We start from the raw sequence: 18165 nt of genomic DNA, 5'->3' as shown, positions 1-18165 counted from the left end.
GACAGGTGGATCTCTGAGTTTGAGGCCAGCCTGGTGTACAGAGTGAGTTCCAGGACAGGCTCCAAACTACTCAGAGAAACCATGTCTTGAACCCCACCTCCCAAAAAAAGAAAAAAAAAATCTGCCAGAAAATCAGTTTCTTTTTTTTGTATTTATTTATTTATTTTTTGGCTAAGAATCAGTCCTAATTTTGTTTTCAGGTAGCCTCTGAAGTAACTTTGTAATGGAAAAAATTGTACTAAGTGATCCTTTGTTCCAAGTGTAAACAGGCACAGATATGGCCAGTCTCGCCAGAATGTATGATGAACATCTCACTGCAGAAGAGAAAATAAGGTGGACAGCAACTGACAAGACCACCTGAGGCTGATCGCTGACCTCACATGCATATGTACATATGTACACATGCATACAGAAAAATGCCTAATTCTGTATGAACTACTCTCCCGTCCTTCAGTCTCATTGCATGTTCACAAAGGCCTTAATTTATAATCCTAGCTGGTAAAGAAAGGCCAGACTTTGAGTCTGTACCTGTTAGAGAGGCTGAGAAGGAGCTCTGCAGGCCAGGGCAGTGGCTAAGCAACTGGAAGGATTCTTTCTAAAGCCTTATGAAGCAGGATACAAACTAAATTCCCATTTTATTAAAAGAGGAAATGACCAGTGAGCCCAGAGCTGGTGAGTTGAGGGATAATCAGGGATAGAAATGAGGTGACATACTGAACAGCTGTGACCTCGGACCTCTGGGGGTTCACTCAGCTCTTGACTGGCTGGCTTTGGAATCAAGAGCTCATGACTTTAAGTTTAGTTTCTTTTTCTGGAAAAATAGGGTAACACTGTATGGGTTGACTTTGTTTGTTTGTTTGTTTGTTTGTTTTTCAAGACAGGGTTTCTCTGTGTGACCCTGGCTGTCCTAGAACTCGGTCTGTAGACCAGGCTGGCCTTGAACTCACAGAGATCCACCTGTGTCTGCCTCCCTAGTTCTGGGGCTAAAGAGATGCGCTACCACCTCCTAAATAAAATGCTTAGAGAAACACTGAGTGATTGATCAGTTTGACAGGTTTTAAGACTGAGAGACTTAGTTACATCAAAATGATCAAGATAAAGTATAAGCAGATTATGGTAAAAGTAATACAAGCACAAAACAATTTAAAAAGCACCTATATATGAGTGAATATTATATGAGTGAAAATTAAGTTAAACAAGGATAAACTGGCAGAAAGACTGTAAACAACAAAAGAGCTACTATACTTTTGCAGGGTACCCAAGTTCTATCCCAAGCACCTGCCTTGGTGGATGTCATCTGCCCAGCTCCAGGCGGATCTCATATCTCTAGCCTTCTGGAGCGCTTGCACTCAAGTGCATGTGCATGCATACACACATATACACAAAGTGAAAATTAATATTTTTAGAGGTCAAGTTTGTGAGAAAAAAATTGAATACACCAAGAGAAAATAATCATCAGGCCAAGAAATAGAAGTAAAAAGGGAATAGAGTTTTTCACTTATAACTGCAAAGAAACTACAATTTATAACTATATTTGTATGTTGATGCCCTATTTATTTATTTATAGACAGGGCCCCAAAATTAATACCCTTGTCTCTCCAATTGTAGTATTATAGGTACATGCTGCCACATAAGACCTGAATCTAATTTATATGTATGTAAAAATGTCTAATGTTTTTAGCATGTGTGCAAACATGCTGGTGACAGGAAGCATATTGCTTTAGTTCTTCCACAAAGCGATTTGAAATTATCTACCAAAAACCTAAATGCTTAGGAAATGGACCTTTAAAATGTCTACTTGCCTACCCCAAATAGAACATCTTAAAGCAAGAACATTTGAGTCAGGTGTGGGTGCATGCTTGTAATCTCAACATTTGGGAGCGTGTAGAATCTAGAGTTCCAATTCCATCTTCCATAGCCAGGTAAAGGCCTGCTGTCTTATATAAGACAACCCCCCAAACACACAAATGGAAGACATCCAAATAGTCTTTTCTTCATTTTCTTATCGTCTTTCCTCTTTCCTCCTCTTTTTTTTTTTGGTGGTGGGGGGGAGATAGGTGGTGGAGGACATAGGGTTCTGTGTAACACCTCTGGCTGCCCTGGAACTAGCTCTGAACACCAGGCTGGCCTCAAATTCACAGAAATTCACCTGCCTCTGCCTTCTCAGCATTGGGATTAAAGGTGTTGGCTACCACGGTCCAGCCAGCGTCATTTTATAAGTGTCAAAACTGGCAACAACTCATATCTCCACGATAAAATTTATGCTTAAAATACCTAGTTTTCTTATGTAACATCTTAAAGGAATATTTAATGGTGACCTTAAATCTCTCTCTCTCTCACACATACACACACAAAATTAAGGACAAACCAGAGCAAACACCACCATAAATTCATTATAAGCAAACAAAACCCCCACAATGTAGAAGCCGGGTTTGCTGTCTTGCTTTAGGAGCAGAGGCAGGCAGGTCTCATTGAGTTCCGGACCAGCCTAGTCTACATCCAGGTCTGTCAGCGCTGCAAGAGTGAGTCACACCCCTTGTCCCGGCTCTATTTCTGTCCCCAACAATTTCCTGTATTTGGCACATTTTAAATAAACTCCTGGGGTGTTAGGTTATGCTATCTAGGACATAATCATCGAATGACTAGTTAAACGAATAGGCTGCGCCCCTTTCGGTCACAATTATCTGTGGTCTCGCGTAAAATGAATCGTCATGCGCTCGCTTTTCAGGGTCTCTTACTGCGAAATCCCTTAAGTTTTAAGGTTTCCTTGTGGAATGGAGGCCAGGTTGTCTTGCAGGCAGAACTAAGCCAAGGCTGCATGTAGCGTTCCCGGGTCCCCTGCCCCGCCATTGCGCTGCAGAACAGAAGCAGCGCCTTTCTGGCGTCAGTGCCGCTTTGTGTTCCACCTGCAGGGAGCCTTCGGCCACGCACGTCCCTGATTGCGAACCTCCACTCTCAGGAGTGTTTTCTTAACTGTACTGGTTTACAGACTCCTGAGGAGCTTTAAGAACGGGGGCGCTAGGAAATTTGCAAACCGTTTTAGACAACCCTGGGTTTCAAATATGGCAAATAAAAAGAAGAAAAAAAGTAGTATTTTGTGTAGCATTAAAATTTAAGATACTTGACCTTGATATTCTAACTAATTAATCCTTTTTGAGGCGGCTTTGCTACATTCAACTATGTAGAGGGGTGGAAAAAAAGGCACTTTACGAGCCAGCCAGGAGTCGAACCTAGAATCTTCTGATCCGTAGTCAGACGCGTTATCCATTGCGCCACTGGCCCAGTGCTGAAAGGCCTCTTTCCGCGATGGCTGATCTCCGATTACGCAGTTTCAACAGGGTTCCTGCCTGCAGTTCTCCCTTCTGGTCGGTTTCTTGAGTCGCTCTGCTCAGAGCAGCACAACCGGGACTCCGCCTCTCACCGCAGCGCGTTGCACCAATCTCCGGCGGCGACGTCACGACGTTCTTGCCTCGCTCCAATCCGTGCGTCGGAGGCGTGTCTCGGCTGTCCCGGCTGGAGCACTGGTTTGTCCGCCGCGGGCTTCCGTGCTCTCCCGAGAGGCGGTCCCGGGAGGGGGTGGGACCAGGCCGAGGCTCCTTGGGCTACCGCACCTAGAGAGCGGCCGCGCCGTAGCAGTAGCCTTAGCTGAGGTGGTGTCGGGCCCCGCTGCGGGTGGAGAGAAGAGGAAGGAGGCGCTGGTGCACCATGGCGGCGGCGGCTTACGAGCAGCTGAAGCTGTGAGTCCGGTGGGCTGCGGGCGCTGACAGGAAAGGGCTGCGGGGCGAGCGGGCGCCGCGGCCCGCATTGGCCAGGCCAGCGGGCTCGGCTCTCTTCGTCCGGCACGGCCGCAGCGTAGGCCCGGTGTCCCGCAGCCTCGCCCGCCGCTGGGCCTACTGTGGTGAGACGAGCCGGGGCCCGCAGCTCTAGCGGAGGCTGCGGTCCGTGTGGCTGCTCGGAGAGGCCTTATTGACTGGACCTCCGGGAGTGCTTTGGTGTCCGCCGCCGGAGCAGACCTTGGTTTCTGACTTTCCGGGCCTGGGAGCCTCTAGGATGAGACCTTCTTAGGGTGCAGCAGAAATTCAGTGAGTCGTCCGAAGGGCCAGACAAATTTACAGTGCTTTACAGTCTGCGTTGAGAGCTAGGGGCTTGCCTCTAGTTTGGCACAGTAAAACTGACTTTTTAGCAAAGCTAGGTGCTTGAGGTTTTGAGATCTAGCCATTGGTTGTTTAGAGTTGCAAAAATAGACATAAGCTCTTTGGCTCGTCCTGTGTGTGTGTGTTTGTGTTCTAAAGGAGGTGTTCCTCATGCGGTTACTCTCCGCACCTGCACTCTTTATTGGGCGAATATTTTCACCCTAATCGCTTTAATTATTTACCTCGAGATTGTTTGAAAGTCACGGACCATAGACTGGGAATGCCTTTAGTAGCAGAAACAAATACAACTTTTGGAAAGCTAAATTAGAATACCCTGTTACTTAGACATTGACATTCTAATTCGTTTGCAGAGAAACAAATGTAGTTTGGGTGCTCCTTATGAGTAACTGAAAAGTTCAGTATAAAGTTAAGTGTGCAGAGTTAGGAGGGAGGCCATCTATTCAACGCCTTGTATGTTTTGAAAAGAGGTGATAATTGGTTTTTTGGTTCACCCTTTGTCTCTCTTCCACTTGCTACAGTTCTCTTTGAAAACCCCAGCTGCACCCCCAAACCCCCCATTTCTTCTTTTAACCATTTCTCCTTTGCACAGTGAGCAATCACCTCACTGGTGACAGTTGAAGCAAAGTGTATTTGGTCTGTGTTGGGCCGGAGTCGCATGAACGTTACTGGCAAATTAGGCTATTGTCCACCTGATAGTTGTTGAAGGGCTGAATATGATCCCATACTAGGTCTCAGGTGTGTTTAAGCTTGAAGCAGCTCCGCTTTAGGTTACAGGATGTTGTTGCGTTTTCCTGCAGCTAAAGACTGAGGTGGATAACCTGAGAATTGGGAGAGTGATTTTTGAGTTGCCCAAGGCACTAAGTCTCCCCAGTTCAGACCTTAGTACAGGCAGACATCCTCTGTATACATGAAAGAGAAGGAAAATTTATCATTTAGTGGTGGGAACAATGGTTTTGCATTGAAGTAGAAACTGAATTTGAGTTATGTATTGAAGTGGAAACTGAATCTGGGGCTAATGGAAGTCACTATCATTCTTTAGGTTTTGAATATTTCTATAAATGTGAAGATAGAACTTCGTTGCAAGTTTTTCTTGGGCAAAGGGTTTGTGAGTTAGAATCTGTCTTTACCCTTTCTTTGACCCTCCTACTTAAACTTTTAAATATGGCCCTTGAACAAAGAATATACTGTTTTAGAGGTATTTGTAGGTTGAATTAGTTGCTTACCTATCTAAGAATTGGTAGGCCATAGTAGCCACTTTTAAAAAATGCCTACAAAGGCCTATGAAAAGTTACTTTATTATAGATATACTACAGGTATATAACTTAACTAAATGTTGAAGTGTTTGAATATTAAATAATAACCTTTAGTACATTGCCATACATTTTCTTCAGTCCATCTCTGCCTTGTTAAAATATCTGCATTCCAGATATGTTTTGTTCATCTTCTAATTCTCAGCTTAGAATTTTCACTTCCATTTTATTGACCTACAAGATCAAGCCCACATTTCTTACCCACCTAAATTTTAATTTCTTTATGATCTTTTAACTTTATTTCCTGTAAGTCATGCTAAAGTTTGCTACTCCTCTTCTAGCTTCATGTTGGGTGGTTTTGTTTTGTTTTGTTTTTCCAGACAGAGTTTCTCTGTGTAGCTTTGGTGCCTGTCCTGGAACTATCTCTGTAGACCAGGCTAGCCTCAGACTCACAGAGATCCACGTACCTCTGACTCCCCAATGCTGGGATTAAAGATGTGTGCCACCGTTGCCTGGCTCATGTTGGGTTTATTTTGATCTTTCTGCCAGAGTGCTTTCTTCATCCCTCCTGTCTCCATGCTGGTCAGCCACATTTGTAGTGAAGAAGGGAGAGCTCAGGAACAGACAATTAACTTCTTAAATGTTCTACTAGCTTTGCATCCTGGGCACATTATTCAGCCTCTGTGAATAACTTTTTTTTCCCTGAAAATAGGAGTGTTTATATTTCATAATGTTGAAAAGTTTGTAGACAAAGTACTCAAAAGTATTTCCTAGATAACCTTCTCTGAGAATCTGGTTTCCCTTCATTGAGCTCCTTTATTATTTTTCAAGCCAAAAGTGAGGATTTATTGTCACAAGGTCTGGGCACCAAATATCCCCATGATTTATACATTCTGTTTACTCTTTTATAGACAAGAGGACTGAAAGATAGAATGACCAGTCCAAAGTACTATTTGAGCCACTTTGTTTGTCATGTGAGATATAATAGTTATTTATATTTTGTTTATCCAACAAGGTTGAATGTATCTAAAACATGATCAATCAGCACCTTAATGTTGATTTCTTCTCTAATTCTTTTCAGTGCTTAGCATGAACCTTTGAGCATCGTCTATTCCACAAATCTCCAGAAACTGCTTCAAGAAGAGCAAAGTCTGGGATAATTTGGCTTGTGTTCTTCTGCAGCAGAGGCTTAAGTCCTTTCCTGTTTATCATTGTCAGTGCCTCTGCGAAGTCACAAGCTGACATATAGTTTGCTCTCATTGAAGACTGTCACATGGTGTCCTGGTCACATAGGTCAAGTACTAAGCCGTGGCAAAGTCAACCTTGAAGCACAGTTGGCCAAGAGTCCAGTGATCTTTCCATTCCATTGCATTATTCAAATGACTCTTTCTTATCAGATGTTCTCTTTAGTCTGTGGATAGCCAGATGTAAAACTGAGTTCCTGGTAAGAGAAAATAGTTGACGTATGCATATGTGTTTTTCATATAGAAAACAGAATCTTCTTTTCTTTTTCATTTTGGTTTTCTGAGGCAGGGTTTCTCTGTGTAACAGTCTGACTGTCCTGTAGCTCACTCTGTAGGCCTTGAACTCACTGAGATCTGCTTGTCTTTGCCTCCCAAGTGTTGGGATTAAAAGCATGCAGCACCACTGCCTGGCTGATGTTTTAAAAGACAGAGTCCTACTATATAGCCCAGGCTGGCCTTGAATTCATGATTGTCCTGCCTCACCATTCCCAGTGCTACAATTATAGATATTGGTGAACATGCCTAACTTTTTAGGCTTCTCACATAAGCATGAATAATGTCAGACACAGTAAATCTGAAATTACAAAAATAGAAAAATGCATTATTAGATAATATTAAAGCCACCCTGCACCACCCTTCTTCTCTTTAAATGTCAGCCAACATAAAACCTAGGACGGGCAGAGAATACTTTTAGGTGTATCTAGCTTTTTGTAGGCAGAGCCTTCTCATTTATTTCCTGGCCACTCAGACTTAAATAATCACACAGAAATTATATTAAATACAACAGTGTTTGGCCAATGATTCAGGCATATTTCTAGCTAGCTCTTACATCTTGAACTAGCCCATTTCTACTAATCCTTGTATTGCCAAGAGGCTGTGGCTTACCAGGTGAGGTTTTGGCTGGAGACTTTCTCCTTCGGCAGCTACATTGTGTCTCTTTGACTCTACTCTTTCTATATTTATCTCTTCCAACTTGGCTATATTCTACTAAGCCATTGGCCCAAACAGCTTCTTTATTAAGCAATGGTAATAAAACATATTCACAGCATACAAAAAGGAATCTGGCATCATTTTGACATTGTAAAATGACTTTATCATCTACAGCATACACTGTTGAGAACTGTGCTGTTAAGCTGCAAATACATAAATAAATAAAAGCATTCCATGCACACACACACACACACACACACACACACACACCCGCCCAATTGCTTTTAAACAAAAAATATGCTGGGTAAGTTTAGGATTGTGTATCAGGTTGCTTTCATAGCTGTTCTCAGCCACATGTAGGTTCACATGGTGGACATATCTGTTAGATACTGATATCCTGAGCTGGAGAGATGGTTCATGGTTAAGAGCACTTGCTGTTTTTCCAGAGGACCCGAGTTTTTTCCCATCACCCCCATAGGGTGGTTTACAACTGCCTTTGTCTCCAGTTCCAAGGAATTCAAAACTGCCTTCTGGGCTCCACCGGCACCTTCATATTCTCTCTCTCTCTCTCTCTCTCTCTCTCTCTCTCTCTCTCTCTCTCTCTCTCTCTCTCACACACACACACACACACACACACACACACAATTGAATAATAATAAAACAAACCTTTTGAAAAGAAGTATCCATACCTTTAGGGGAAAGAAATACTATTTCCTCAGGAACTCACCTTTCTTAAACATTGTCACAGCTATGCGTTAAAAGAATGTGATGAAACCCAGAGAGCAGATGCCACCCAAGCTCACTGCAGTGCACACTCAGTATTCACACAGCTTTGCATGGAGGGAAGGGTGTGGCTCAGTTGTAGTTTTCTTTATGAAATTAGGCGCGGATGATAAAGGTTTGTGTCCAGCGGAGGCTTTGGAAGGTCATAATGGAGAATCCTGCTTGAGAAAGGGTCTCTTGAGTCCAGCTTGGTTTTGAACTCAAGGATTACTTGAAAGGTGCTAGGATCACTGGTGCACTACTATACTGGCTGCCATAGTGGGCTTGAGGAGTTAAGATCTGGTTTGGAGGAGTCTGGTTGTTAGTGGGTTTATAGTCTTGTTTTGTTGGGTCACAGTTGTACCTATCTCGGGATACATGTGAGCCGTAGACCTGATAGGTTCTTTATTTTAGTTACCATGAAGTCTATGGAGTGCATTTTGTAGTTGAGAGTGCAGTATAACTTGCTTCTGGGTTAAGTTTGAAAACTTCCTGGCAGAATGTGGCTTCCATGATACGTGTTAAAATTAAATTTCTCATTAGACAACATATTTTTCTCTCTTCTTAAATCAGTTTTCAAATTTGACCTGTCAGAAATTAGGGCACCAAAAGGTCGGGAGATCGGTAGAGGAAGGAAAGAAGGGGAAAACGGAGTAGACCTGAAGAGTAGCGTCAGACCTGAAGCCCCCTGTTAGCTTTGCCCTAGGTGTCCTAGACGGCTACCTTAATCCACAGTTTAATTTTTGAGAATATGTATTAAATGACCATTGTTATATTACTAGTAACATTTTCTTGGCTAGGATAAAAGAAAATGATGTTTAAAATTGTTTACTCTGTCACTAAGCCAGTGAAAGCATCAGTGGGCTAAAGCCAGTACCTTTGTCTACAGAGTGTGGCCACTGGTGAGGATGTAGAAGCAAACGGCAACAATTGAATCAACAATTGTCAGCAACAATTGCATCACGGAATATTTATTTTTGACTATAAGTACTTGATTTAAAAAATCTCATCAGCTTTTGAAATGATGCCTAAGGAACATAAAATTTGCTATATAAGCAGCTATATTCAGTTAATGAGTGGTGGGGAATGAGCAGGTGAAAAGGGCACAGGAAGAGCAAATGACGCTGTGCTTCTGTGTCTAGCAGGATCCTAAGTCATAGTTACTGCCCTTGGAAATATCAGCCGACAGCTTTGTTCATGTTTTTAATCCAAGCCTAGAATACCATTTTTAATTAAGCAAACTTTTATTGATAAATTTTGCCTGATGAAAACCCAATACCAATGAAAGAAATTATAGCACTGAAGCGTACCTTCCTCTCATACAGAGTACATTACTGTTGATCCTCTAGTTTTTGTTGTATCTACGCTTTCTTCCATGCAAATTAGTATGAGTTTTCAATACCAGAATTCTAATTTTATTTTTGAGACAGGATCTCACTGTGTAGCCATGGCTGGTCTGGCACTCACTATGTAGATCAGGCTGGCCTCAAACTCACAGAGATCCTCCTGCCTCTGCCTTCTGTGTGCTGGGATTAAAGGCGTGTGCCGTCAAACTGGGTCTGACCTTACTTGATTTAAACCAGGTAGATTTTGTGTTCAAAACCTGAAAAATGTGTTTGTTTATAAATGTGGAAGAAACAAGAGAGAACATTATAATTGTATTATCAGAATAGTGATCGGGCAGAATCTGCAACTTAGGTTCTAGCAGCATCTCTCTGAGAGTTAAGACCAAGGGCTCTTGTGCTAGAACTCCGCCTTAATCATCATTTGATCTCTGACATTATATTGAATAATCATTGCTGTATTACTAACGATAAGAAAATGCCACTTGGGACAATTTGGGGGTGCCTAATGTTGGCAACAGGGAAGCACAGTAGGGTGAGGTGTTTCTTATTAATCTCACAAGTGACTCCAACAACCAACCTACTTGTAGAGCCACAGAAGGGGCCTTTATCTCTGCCACTATCCAGTTTACATGGGTCACAACAGAAGCCCTCTGCTAGTTACTAAAGAAGTGCTGCCCTCTCCAGCATGGCTGGTGCTGCACTCTTGGTAGCCAGAGCAAGCAGCTTTAGACCTTCTGTAGCTTCCCTAAAATGTCCATGAAGTGTTCAAAATGGTCAGTGTTTTTCTTTTTTTCCTTTTTCTTTCCTTTGCTCAAGACAGAGCAGCAAGTGAGAGTTTCTGAGCTGGCAATTAGAAAGTCAGATTATCTTGTTCCCCCAGCACCTTTGCTTATTTACAGGAAGGTGTGCTTAGATAAGAATTTAAAGAACTTACCATCAACAGTGAGTGTAAGAGACTGTGATTTAACTATACTTAAATGTAGTGTTCAGGGAGAGGTTTCCTAACCTTCATCTGTCTACTTGTGGGCACATTCTGGCCAAGAGTTAAGGTGAATGTTACTTGGTTCTGTTGGAAAGGTATTGGTGTCCTATTGTTGTCAAATTACAATAAGCTACAAATATCTTGGTTAGTTTTCCTTTGGTCAAATTGACAGAAGCTGGTGTTGTGGGAATTCTTTCAGCCGATAGCCTTTGATACCAGCCTATTTTGGGCATGGTCTGAGGAGGCACTATAATCGCAGATGAAAAGCGTGCATGGCCCTTTTTTCTGCTGAATTCAGTTCCCAGCTTCCAGCACACACAGAGAACTGTGGATCACGCTATTCTTACTGTGGATTTTGTCCCCAAATAAATATACTCTATTCTGAGCTATTGTGGAACTCTTTAGTACCCCTACAACTAGAGTCATTGGGAAAGTGGAAATTCAATTCAGAAAATGCTTCCATCAGAATTTCTTGTAGGTAAGCCTGTGGGGCATTTTTTGATTAATAATTGATGTGGGAGACCCAGTCCACTGGTCCGTGCTACCCCCGGGCAGGTGGTCCTGAGTAATATATGAAAGCAGGCTGAGCAAGCCAGTAAGTAGCATTCCTCCATGGTGTCTCTTTTAGTTCCTACCTCGAGGTTCCTGCCTTGACTTCCTCTCTAAGTTGCTTTTGGATATGTTGTTTTATCACAGCAGTAGAAAGCAAACATTGCATATTATCTCATAACTAAGGTTTAACAGCTGTGTTCAGGACTAAAGGCTAAAGGAAGAATTCATTTCTTTTTTTTGGGGGGGGGGGTTTCGAGACAGGGTTTCTCTGTAGCTTTGGTGCCAGTCCCGGAACTAGCTCTTGTAGACCAGGCTGGCCTCGAACTCCCAGAGATCTGCCTGCCTCTGCCCTCCCCCCCCCCCAGTGCTGGGATTAAAGGCGTGCACCACCACCGCCCGGCTAAGAATTCATTTTCAAATTCATTTATATTGGTGTCTCTTGTCTTTCTACTTGTGGTAGAGGAGCCGATGTCATCATTTTCTTCGGGCTGTCAGCCTGAGATTGGGCTTAGCTTCTCAAGGCCGCTCTCCTGTCCTTGTACCTTAGGAGCCATCAGTAACTGGCTAAGCCATTTTCAGGATGAAACTCTTCTCTCTGCCACTTTTCTGACTAACAAGATCATATTGGGTCTAACCCTACCATCCGAGACTTGCATCCCCCTTTTATTTTTATTTTTTATTTTTTGTTTTTTTGAGATATTTTTCTGTGAGAAATCCACCTGCCTCTGCCTCTCCAGTTGCTGGGATTAAAGGTGTGTGTCAACCACCACCACTTATCTTCTAAGAACAGTCTATAAGTAAACTTAATTCCTTCTTTAGGACAGTGCCTACATAATCAGTAAGTAAGAATTTTAGGGTAACTCTTTAGAATTCTGCCTACCATAGTTACCTCTATAAATAATTTTCCATAAAGCTATCATTTGTTCATCACATTGTTGTCTGTGGATTAACTGTCCAAACTTTTAGTTGTAAATATGGCCGCCAGAAGTAGCAGAGTATTATCCACATCTCCTGACTGTTGTGGGAACTCATTCAGCCAATAACCGTTAAGATACCAGCCCACTTTGGGTGTGGTCTCATGTACTATAGGTGCAGACTAAAAGCAAAGCGTGCATGGATTCAGTTCCCAACTCCAGCCCAGTGCACACAGAAGACTGTGGGTTGCTACCCTTACTGTGAGTTTATCCCCAAATAATAAACCTTTGCTGTACTCCATTCTGGGCTATTGTGGAACTCTTTGATACTACTACAATTTGGCACCCACATGGCCTGAACCCACACCACTGCCCCCTTCCTCCTGCCCTACGAAGCTGAGCTACTCCTCCAGCAACCCCACGACTTGGCAGCTTCCTGCCAGCCCGTGCCCACATGGCTCGGTTTAACTACCTGCCTACTGTGCAGCTTTACCACGTGTTGGAGCTACTGCCACCCGTGGCTTCCTGCCTCATCTGACCACCCAACTTCCCAGAATGGATCTTTACTTCACTGAAAAGTCTGCCACATATGGGCGTGTAGGCTGCAGATGGATGTCCCAACATTACAAAAGAACTTTTGGTGACTGTCTAGGCAACAAGATGTCTCTGTCGTTTCTAAAACTTTGGAAGTTGCTTACAGTGTACTTTCTGTTTACTTAGGTAGTATTATATCCTTCTGGGGTCTTTGATGGAGTTGAAGTCTAGATAGTTATAGTGTTACTTAGTTATGATAAAAGATAAATTAGATAGGAAAATTAAACTCACAAAGATAGATGATAGAATATTTTCTTTAATTTTTGCCTAATACAAATAGACTAAATATTATAACAATGATTCTTGATAACTGTTTTATATATGTAATTTTATTATGTTAAAGTTAAAAATTCTTTTTAATTAGACAGAAAAGGGCAGATGATATTGGATGTCCTTCTGTATATGTGTTGCTTTTATTGATTGATGAATAAAGCTGTTTTGGCCAGTGACTTAGCAGAGTAAAGCCATGTGTGTGGGTATATATATATATATATATATATATATATATATATATATATATATGGTGTAGTCAAGTAGATGCCAGCCAGCTGCTGAAGAAACAAGACATGTAGAAAATGAGGTAAGCCATGGCCATGTGATAATACATAGACTAATAGAAATGGGTTAAGATGTAAGAGCTAGCTAGGAATACACCTGAGTCATAGGCCAAACACAGTGTTGTTAGTAATATAGTTTCTGTGCATTTATTCTGGTCTAGGTAACTGGGAAATTAAAATGTGGTCTGTATACACCTGTCTTCTAAAGCCATCTCCATTCTGCCTTATTAGGATTAGGAGCCTTTTACTTTTCATATACTCATAGCTTTATAAATAAACAGAATTTTTAAGCAGCTAATTTTTTAAAAAACATTTAGTGATTGTGTGAGTGTACATGCATGCCATGGTGAGCCTATGAAGGCTGAAGGACAGCTTTTGAGAGGTGATTCTCTTCTTCCACCATGCCAGTCCCAGTCCTAGTTAGCGTTTCTATGGCTGTGAAGAGACACCATGACCACAGCAACTCTTATAAAGGAAAACATTTAATTGAGGTGGCGGCTTACAGTTTCAGAGGCACAGTCCATTGTCATCATGGCAAGAACGTGGCAGCCTGCAGGCAGACGTGGTGCTGGCTATCTCTTGATCAGAAGGAATAGGAAGGTGACCTAAGTGTCACACTGAGTGAAGGTTGAGCCAAGGAGACCTTAGAGCCTACCCAACAAATGACACAGCCCTTCCAACAAGGCCACACTTACTTAAACTAGGCTACACCTCCTAATAGTGCCACTCCCTGTGAGATTATGGGGGCCTGTTACATTCAGACTACCACAAAGTCTTGTTTTGCTTTAGTACTTTTTTGTTTTTTTTTTTAATTTCTTTTTATTGAAAATATTCATTAAATATTGACATCTAGTTCATGTAGCCAATGGCACATATTTAAAATACACAGTTTGGTAAATGTTGAGACTTTTAGACCATCACTGCTTGGGTTAAGATACAGAATGCACCCACCACCCCAGGAAGTTTTCTTGTGCACACAGTCTTCATTTTCCTCTTTCTTCAGCACAAGTTAAACACACATGGACTGTCCTGGTTGGGCTTGACCGTGCCACCCTAGGTAGTTACTCAGTAGATAGGAACACAGTGACTGTTCAAGATTGTTCATGGCACTTTCATTACTAATATCCCAAAGCCAAAAACCAGCCCAGATACCTATCAAAAGGGAATGAAGAGATGGTGATGTACCCATTCGGTGAAATAGATCTGGTAGTAAAAGGGAACAAAGCCCTAAATACTGACATTTTGTTTTCTTTGTTGTATAGTATTTTGCTTGATATTCATTCTCTTAGGATATTCCCTAAAATGAAAGAACCTAGTCTAATATTAACAGTTTAGTAACTAATAACCCACAAATAGATGTTAGTTGTATTTGAATAATCAAGGATTGGCTATTTCTCAGAAAACTGACAGTCAGAAATAGTAAGTATACAATATATTCTGCTATGAGACACATCTCTGTAACACTAGATAGCTTACTTACTAGGTAAATAGAAAATTAATGTCAGTAGATAGCTGTGTAAGATTTTTCATTGACAAAGTGTGGCAGAGTCATGGGAGGGAAGAGGAGGAAAAGGCCCGAGATTGCTCTCACACACAAACCTGAAGTCTGGTGAATCAACAGTACAGACTGGGTGGGGCGGGGACTCTGCCTACGGTGACCCTAGACTGACTTTGTGAGGTAAGGCTCGCCCACTATTTTACATTTCCTGAGTTAGCCCTTAACTATGCTGAGTTGGCAGATCAATCCAGTTTATCTCTTGACAAACTGTTTTTGTTTTGTTTTGTTATATTCATTTGTTAGACTTTGGGTACAAAATTGTGTATCATAATGGGTTCTCATTTTTTGTCCCTATTATTTTATTGTTGTCTTTTTTATAAAATGAAGGGTTTTTTTTTTCAGGAAGGTATACATAAAGCAAAAGTTTAATTTATTTAAAAAAAATTTAACATTTTAGCTAGCACAAGTCTGTTTTAGTTACGTATTTAAATTTAGTCCTGGTGATGATACTTGGTGCCTTGCACATACAAGATAAGTACTTTTCCACTGAACTGTGTCCCCAGCCCTTAATACAGCATCTAATTTACTGTGTGTTTAACGAGCCCTAAGTCCCCAAAACTTTCTCATTTAATGCATGTTGTACATGCGTTGATTCCCTTATTGTAAGGGAATTATGAACAGAAAAAGACAAATTTTTGTGTATGGTCCTACAGCACATGGTCTGGCTCTGTACTTTGTGCTGTTATTATGCTATATTACCTTTCCCATGGTGCTGAATTAATACATTAGAGAAGATTATTCTTTTCTTAAGTGATTCAAATTGATGGCTTTATACAAAATTAAAATTAAATACACAAATGGAAAAAATTACAGTAAATTCAGAAGGATAATGAACTTAGCAGTACCATCTGTTTAGAAGTAGTGATTTATACTGCATGAAAACCTGGTTATAATAATTTTTGTTTTTGTTTTTCAAGAAACAGTGTTTCTCTGTTTAACGGTCATAGGTGTCCTGGAACTGGCTCTGTAGACCATGCTGGCCTCAAACTCACAGAGATCCATCTGCCTCTGCCTCCAAGTGCTGGAATTAAAGGCGTGCACCACCACCCCCTGGCTGTAATAACTTTTTACGTCATGGCTTTATTTGACTAATTTATGCTTGTCAATTTCTTCTTAGGCATATCACACCTGAAAAGTTTTATGTGGAAGCTTGTGACGATGGAGCAGATGATGTGCTCACCATTGACCGCGTGTCCACGGAGGTCACCCTTGCAGGTATGTTTAGTTTCGGAGATTCCCAGAAAGACTCAGCATTGAGATTACAGTAATTAGGACTGTCGGGGACACATCATTAGGAGCTTCTTCGAGTGCCTTCTTATTAGAAAACTTAACTTTTGCTACCTCAGTTAGTTTGGGGATAGGTGTTTTTTGAGAAAGGGTTTTGCTGTATAATTCAGGCTGTTCTGGAGCTCATGTAAGCCTAGGGTGACCCAGAAGTCGGGTCTACCTGCCTTTACCTCCCGAGTGCTGAGATTATAGGTGTGTGTTACCATGTCTAGGCCAGAATTCTTTCTGCGTTTCCCTGTTTGTATTCTGATAGCTTTGATTTCAGTGTCCAGACTGACAGTTAAGAGTGAAGAAGGTGTTTCTGCTTTAAGTGTGAGGAGCTTGCACAGCTGCTTTGTTTGGTTTTGGAAAGTTTCATAACTATGAGAGTACTTAAACAAAGAAAAGAAAATGTATTTCACCGACTGAAACTTAAAATGTTTCAAGCAATGCTTTTTTTTTAAATCCAATTTTATTTTTTGCTTCCCTTGGGTGTGAAAAATATTCTTTCTCCAGTTGTGTGTATGAAACTATTTGAGTTCTGAAGAAATTAATGTTAAATAATTTTGATGGCAAAGTAATGTACCGGGTAATAGCACATTAGAACCTTTAATTTCATTGGTTAAGCACCAAGTAATAGCACATTAGAATTTCATATTTCATTTGTTTAGTACCAAGATACTCATATTAGAATGTCATATTTCATTGATTTAAAATTTGTAGTTCACTTCCAAGCAGTTATATGTTTCTTATTTTTAGGAAACTCTTTGGTGAATTCAAGTCAGCGTGAAGTGACCTGAATAAATACATAACAAATTCCAAGCCACCCAGGGGACATATTAAAACCCTAACTTAAAGAAAAGATTAGATTTGAATTACCAGACTAGGTATTTAGTAAATATTGTGTGAGTAGGTAAAATAAGATCTGAAAATATTTTCAGTAGTTTAATAATAAAAAGATGGCTAATCTTTCCATTTGTTTGGGTAACTGGTTATTTCTATAAGTACCTTAGACAGATGTCACTAGAGTTCTGCTTCAGGTTGATAATTAACATGTTCTGTCTGTCTCTTGCTTGATGGTTTCTCTCAAGGTAGCTGATTGGTTTTAACTTATTAATATTCTTTCAGAGATGCATTGTACCATTCAACATATTATTTCTTTATGCATTAGTGATGAGCTAGTACTTTGTAAGTGTTTTAGTAAAGTGTATTTTCATTTATTTTTGGACGAGCAATGACTTTACGTGTAGGTAGAGATTGAAGCTCCATTTAGTAGACTGAAATATTAATGGTCAAGACGTGCTTCATCTAAGATGATACCAACAGTCCTCAGAAAGTGAAATACTTTGATACAAAGTCAGTGATAATGAGAGGCTAACTTACCAGCTGTTTCTCATTACCAGTAGGAATGCAAACTGTGGCCTTAGAAAATAGGTTATTTTGCTATTTTGCTATCATGTTTTGATAATTATTACAGTTTTATTACTACTGTGCTCTATAGCCCATAAATCTTACTGTTCTATTAGTAGTACATTTGATTTGCCAAATAATTTCAGTATATTCAAAACAAAATGGTCTGTCTCTTGAGCTGCTTTTTTGCTCAGACACTCTCCTTCTTTTCCTCTTTATTAGTAGGTACAATCTTGCTATGTAACCCAGGCTATCCTAGAACTCATTTCTAGTTTTCATATTAGGTAATTACAGAATATTATTATCAAACCAGTTGAATTATTAAGGACTAACATAATGGATCTTGACCATTTTTAGCATTTTATTTAGAACTAGTTATTTAGAATAACAGAATTACTACTGTGACTGATTTTAAAGATCAGGACTTGAGTTTACAGTAGTGAGATTCAGGTTGATAAATCGAAAGAAAGCTGGAAAAAATAAGCTTAATAAAACAAAATTTTCTAGGCACATAGGTTTGGAGAGCCCTGTGTTAGAGATGCTTCCTTTACTGCAGCCCCTCGGAGTTGTGTTCTCACGTGACTGTGGGAGCTGGAATAGTGGCATTTGAATTTGAATCAAGCAAAAAATCCTTGTTTGATCTGGA

General features: G+C 40.8%; 1 protein-coding gene and 1 non-coding gene across 2 annotated transcripts in view; one reads left to right on the top strand and one right to left on the bottom strand.

Moving 5' to 3' along the window:
- Positions 1–3209: 3209 nt before the first annotated feature.
- Positions 3210–3282, bottom strand: Trnar-acg (transfer RNA arginine (anticodon ACG)). The gene has a single exon. It is a non-coding gene; the product is annotated as a tRNA-Arg (tRNA).
- Positions 3283–3497: 215 nt separating this feature from the next.
- Positions 3498–18165, top strand: part of Sacm1l (SAC1 like phosphatidylinositide phosphatase) — a 57737-nt gene continuing 43069 nt past the window's right edge. The window contains exons 1-2 of the mRNA XM_075964027.1: positions 3498–3737; positions 15961–16058. Coding sequence (XP_075820142.1) covers positions 3706–3737; positions 15961–16058 — 130 coding nt within the window. The 5' untranslated portion in view covers positions 3498–3705. The remainder of the gene's footprint in view (positions 3738–15960; positions 16059–18165) is intronic.

The sequence above is a fragment of the Microtus pennsylvanicus genome, chromosome 3, assembly GCF_037038515.1.
Source record: "Microtus pennsylvanicus isolate mMicPen1 chromosome 3, mMicPen1.hap1, whole genome shotgun sequence".
Lineage (NCBI taxonomy): Eukaryota > Metazoa > Chordata > Mammalia > Rodentia > Cricetidae > Microtus > Microtus pennsylvanicus.
The sequence above is the reverse complement of the archived record's forward strand: the minus strand, read 5'-3'. Positions and strand labels throughout refer to the sequence as shown.